Source organism: Thunnus maccoyii, chromosome 20 (assembly GCF_910596095.1).
Source record: "Thunnus maccoyii chromosome 20, fThuMac1.1, whole genome shotgun sequence".
NCBI classification, from domain to species: domain Eukaryota; kingdom Metazoa; phylum Chordata; class Actinopteri; order Scombriformes; family Scombridae; genus Thunnus; species Thunnus maccoyii.
Window position 1 is genome coordinate 2,389,467 of NC_056552.1, and position 6,000 is coordinate 2,395,466.

The 6,000-nt window shown below is 38.9% G+C and overlaps 1 protein-coding gene across 2 annotated transcripts in view; it reads left to right on the plus strand.

Moving 5' to 3' along the window:
- The window catches only part of LOC121887182 (poly [ADP-ribose] polymerase tankyrase-2-like), a 34,595-nt gene extending 28,595 nt beyond the window's left edge, over positions 1-6,000 (plus strand). For both annotated transcript variants that reach the window (XM_042397811.1, XM_042397812.1), the window contains exon 30: positions 3,250-6,000. In XM_042397811.1, coding sequence (XP_042253745.1) covers positions 3,250-3,306 — 57 coding nt within the window. In that variant the 3' untranslated portion in view covers positions 3,307-6,000. The remainder of the gene's footprint in view (positions 1-3,249) is intronic.

Below are 6,000 nucleotides of genomic sequence, written 5' to 3' on the forward strand. Positions count from 1 at the left end.
ATAATCTGGTCATTCGGTATATTCAGGTAGTCAGCTGACCTCATTCTTTGGGCACATAATGTTGCTGAACCTAGACCCGACCAACTGCAGCAACCCCAGATCATAGCACTGTACAGTAGGCACTAGGCATGATGGGTGCATCACTTCATCTGCCTCTCTTCTTACCCTGATGCTCCCATCACTCTGGAACAGAGTAAATCTGGACTCATCAGACCCAAGCAGCAACCTCCGGGGCTGAAAAATGAAGTCAATGCAGAAGTGCCAAAAACTGCAGTTCCTTGAATGACCACTTGAGGCTCCAAAAGCAAGTCAATCCCCATAGACCTCCATGTTAAAATGCCCAACTTTACAGCAGAAATAAACATGTTTACAGCCTGGTACAAAAAATGGTTTTAGTCTCTGTAGCTAATTTCCTCTTTCATGACAACTGTACGGGGGTGAATTCTTTTATAACTCACCCGTTTAAATTTTATTAAGCTGTAAAGTTCTGCATAATGAAGGACATGGCTGCTTTGAGTGACAGGTCCGCCAGTCGTTAGGTGGCTTGTTTCAGCCATTCGGCCCGCCTCTTTGCCCATTTTTGATTGGCTGGGAGTTAGGCAGCGTCACGTACTGCCAAGATGGCGACGGCCGGAGCAGCTCACTTTGAGCTTCAAAACCGATTTTACACGGGTGACGTCACGGTAACTACGTCCATATTTTTATACAGTCTGTGATCAGACCACATGACCTTCTTCCATTGCCCCAGAGTCCAATCTTTATGCTCCCTAGCAAATTGAAGCCTTTTTTCCCCAATTAGCCTCACTGTTTAGTGGTTTTCTTAGAGCTACACAGCTGTTCAGTCCCAATTACTTGACTTGTCTTTGTATTGTGAGAGTGGAAATGCTCTTACTTTCATTATTAAACATAGCCCTGAGTTCTACTGTTGTTTTTCTGTGATTTGATTTCGATCACGATCAGTTAGGATTTTTTTCCGACCACATTTCTTCCTGGAAGATGAAGGTTCCCCGCTATCCTTCCAGTTTTTAATAATGCGTTGGACAGTTCTTAATCCAATTTTAGTAGTTTCTGCAATCTCCTATGTTTTCTCTGCTTGATGCATGCCAATGATTTGACCCTGCTCAAACAGACTAACATCTTTTCTTTTGACATGGTTGTTTAAGAAATGAGAAGTTACTCATTGCATCAGTTGGGGTTCAATAACTTGTTGCCAGCTGAAAGATAATCACCCATGCAGTGATTATCCAATAGGAGGCTCTTACCTATTTGCTTAGTTAAATCCAGGTGGCGACTTTTTTTTTGGCCATGCAGTGTATATTAATAGGGTTTTAACTTCATTATTTTTAATGATCTCTATGGTGTTTATGTGTCATTTGTTGAAAAGACCTTCCTGTTAGCTCCTTTCTTCTCTTCTCTGTTTACAATGATGGCTTTAAAACACCTTTGGCCTCCTGGCTGCTGCTTGTTTGTGACACTGCTGATTGTTCAATCGATCGACTAGTGTTCAAATTATCTTCCTGTCAGCTCCTCTCTTCTCTTCTCTGCTTACAATAATTACTTTTAAAACACCTTTGACCTCCTGGCTGCTGATTGTTCAGTTGATTGATTGACAGTGATTGAAGAAAGGCCAACAACTGGAATCAAACCGTAAATGGAAAAAAAGCATTACGTACTTTTTTTGTTGCTGGAAGAGAAGCATCATAAAACAGCCTACATGTATGGAAACACTGAGGTATAATTTATGTTGACTGGCAATCTGAAGCTTCGTCTCGACCTTTGGCGCTTGTAGCTCTCAGGTTAGTGTCGCCTCCAACATAAGAGAGCAGCGTGGCAGATAGTCGTCGTATAAGTGGAAACCGCAGACGATTGGACGTGTGATGTCTTCTGCCGAAACCAATAGCTGCACACAAGTGGCACTTCACAATCCGGCATGAATAGATGTCCACTCAAGCAATCAGCGGTGTTTTTAGTGTGTGAAATTACACGCAGTGGTCGGCTTTAAAGCAGCAGGACTGAAGAGATGAAGAGGAGCATTATCACAGCTGCTGTTCATATTATCACATTTTCTGTCTTTCAGTCTTCATGTTTTTTTCCTGCAAGTGCAAAAATAGTGTCAGTGAAGCTGCAGGGAGTTGAATTTATGACTGAATGTGTCTCCAAAAGGTCAAAAGTTGATTTGGCTGAAATTTGGTGTAAAGATCATGTTGATTTAGACGATTAGATTTGATACGAAACCATATACGACACAAAATATTCATGAAATGATACGAGCTTCAACATAAGATTTAGGCTGAATGCAGGTTATGCTTGTGTTTTTGTAATTCAGATAGTAGGGAAGTGATTTTTGATGGGTTTTTTTTCAGTGTTTGCACTCTTATTTTGGATAGAAATGCAGAATTTTATCAATAGGAAAATGGGTATTTTTTAGTGCTGACTGATGTATTCAGTGTGATGTTGTATTTTGTGGTTAGTGGGATGGAAACTAATATTATATGATGTTGCTGCTGATCATTTTAGGTGAATTTCAGGTTCACAGTTTTTCACGTGTTTAAAAACAGCAGTCAGGTGTCCAAATGAACAGTGAAAGAGGTTTTCCTCGCTGTAATCTTAGCAGGACAGCATTATATCATCCCGACCGGGACTAATTACAAAAGGACGTTAAAAGTCTCCAGTCTCCATGGCGACGTTAGTAACACAACCCAATCACTAAACGCAACAAAATATGACGGTGCCCACGACATAACAAACTTCTCCAGGTGAGCAACATGAAAGAAGAGATCAAGAGGAAGTAAAGCTACCAAAAGTGCAACACGCACAGTTTGTAAAATAAAACAATCACTATACTTCCTGTTAAAACACAGAATAATTCCTCTTTATAGAGAAATTTCTACATGTAATCATATATCTAAAATCTATTGACATGTTTTCACAAAAACAGTAGACATTTTTTTTTAAAAACTCACCAGAATTTTTAACGTGTACCCTTCAAAATTCAAGATTCAAGAAAAACTTTATTGTCCGTTAATGCAGACAATGATGGAAATTTGTCTTTTGCAAACTCTTTTTTTAATCTACATAACATTTTACAGAAATGTTTAATCCCGTTCATAATTTAGTGACAGAAATCTGAAATCTTCCAGAAATTGTTTTCTTTTTTTCTAATTGAACCTTAATGCAAGCAGGAGAGCTGATGTCAGCAGAGTTTTTAGTCTTACTGAGTGTCAGTGAACGCCTCTCCGTTGCCCGCAGGCCTATCCAGAGTACCTGATCACCTACCAGATCATGAAGCCTGAAGCAGACGGATGAGGAGGAAGAGGACGATGAAGAAAGTGAAGAGGACATTACAAAGAAATGCAGAAGAAGAGTGCTCATCGTAGTTCATCAGTTGAGCGTTTGCTTTACTAACTGCATGCACAAAGACAAACTTTATTTATACAATGTATAAAAACATGTAGGTTTTTAATCAGATGCCTGTTTTTTGCTGTTTTTTCTATTGTTTGTTTTTTGCACTTTATTAACCATGATGTGTGATGTGATGTGACTGTTTGATTTTGTCCTTTTGTCACTATAACAGTATCGTCCAGTGATTCAGGGTTACAGCACTTCTAGAGAGGATGAGTCAGTTTCATCGCATCGGTGTCGAAGCTCTTGGCTTAAGTTTAAACCTAAAAAAAATATTAAATGGGACAATAATGTGAAATTTTCAGAGAAAGAAACCTTGTTTTCAGTTGGACCACCATGCCTTTTTATTTAATTTACCCCAAAAGCTTTTAAAGTATTTTTATTTCAAGGATGACAGTTTTTTTGTTCCATACAGAAGCTAATTTGACAAGAAAATGATCAAAATTGCAGTTAGATGTTTTCCAAGTCGGCAGTTGCTCTCCACAGCATAAACCGTCTTTGCAAAATGTTGTTTTGATGATGAACGCTGATGCTTGCTGTTCAGCAGGAGACACTCGGATGTTGCTGACAATGATTCATCCTCTCTGAAGAGCGAACGCTTGCTCAGTCTCTCCTGACAAACATTTCCAAAAACAACTCTATGTGTTGCCTGGCAACACCCTAACGAGGTGAAGTATTACTTGTATTTTACAAAGATGTTGTGTATACATATTTTTTGTACAAGCATGTTAGTTTATTAACATTTATAATGTGGAAAAATATCTCTTTACTTGGGTTTTGAGGCAGGTTGAAGAGCTGATTTACTCTGCAGGAGTCTGGTTCAAGTCATGTCTGAATCAGCCTCAATGAAATGCAGCCTCTGATTGGGTAATATTGTGATGATCAGCCAATTACACAACACAAGAAAGCCTGAATATGTTTACCATTAGCTTAGAAAGCTTACAAACGCACAAACATGGTTTTTCCACTGCAAAGGGAAACCATCTACTGTACCAAGATTGCACCAGTACGCAGCTTCAGTTAAGGATTAGCTTGTTAGCAGGACGATAAAAATAAAGACAGAAACACTTTCTGTGTCTCAAATCGCGTATTTCTGTACTTACACTTAACATTATGAGTGTGTTCACACTGAGAAGTATGGGAAAATGCACTCAAAATTTGAGTGTGGAACTATGGACAATTCTCACCCTCAATGGCCGCCATCTTGGCTGCATAGCGGAAGGGGAGGGACCACTTTTCTGGAAATGGCGGCCAAGGACGTTGTAACTATACATGTTTTTTAGCACTGAGCACCACTATACTGTTGTCAGATATAAGCCATCAGTATGTTTATTGTGTTAATTTAGCAGTCTGTAATGATTTAGTGGCGCAAACAATAACCCAAATGCTAACGCTAGCTAATGCGAATTTGCGATCGTCATTTCTGGCAAATCTACAACGACCATGTTTGATTTGAGACAACACTACCCTGTCAAAATTCACACACTACGTGAGTAAGTACGTAGTGTACACAGTGTACTACATGAAAGTATACTAACGGAAGTATGTGATTTGAGACACAGCTTTAGTTTTGTGCGTTAGCTTACACGTTATGCTAGTAGAAAGTATCAAATTCCGTTAGCTAGAAACTAGCAGCAATGGCTCATACGGTTCACAGTTTTCCTGTCTAAATGAAGTTAAAGAGCTGTCACAGGCAGAGATCTTGCATACTAGTAAACACTAAAAAATGTGATCCAACTGTTAAGTAGTAATTTTGTCCAACTATCCAGTATTGGTGCAGCGTGGTGACCGTGCAGTAGCAAGGCTGGAAAACAAACACGCTGCCTGTGGTTTTCTTCCTACATTCTCACTTTTAAACCAACAAAGGAGGAAAAACAAAAATGAATGTCACATATGTAAATCTGCTCTGACTGTTCTACTGTTGAGTTCTTCTCCTGTCGTCTGTAATGTGAAGTTAATGGACACTAACGGGGACGTTTCGTGTCCTAATGCATGGTACTGTGGTGCTGTCTGTCTGTCTGTCTGTCTGTCCGCCTCCAAGCAAATTATAGGTTCCTCATTTTGCAAATCAGCAGCTGAATGTGAAGAATTTGATTCCAAAATAGGACAATAAACATTTACTCTACAAACTGATTGAACAAAATGGTGCTACTTAAAGGATTTCAGGTCCTTCAAACTGTTAGAATTGATTAAAAAAATGAAAAACAAACTTAAAGACAGATGTTTTGTGGCATTTTGGAAACAAACTCTTTACTCTGTTTCACACATTATTAAACCACAAGGTGCATTGGACCACACTTTTATTGCATCTTGTAAAAAAAAACTTTCAAAACACTAAATTTAAGAACTAGAAACTTCCTACTTTCCCCCCTTGTTAAATATATACAAATAACTTTTGGTGTTTTGTCATGTTGATATTTGATAGTGACGGTTTATACATTACAACAAGTTCACCTTGACTGGTTCAGATGTGTGAAACAGTCCTGAGCTGTTTAATCTGTTCTTCAGTGTCTAGTTTTTAATTGGCAGAATCAGGATGCTGTCAGCTAAACAGCGGCAGACATTTTGGAGAAAATAAATGACTTCTTAATGATTCCA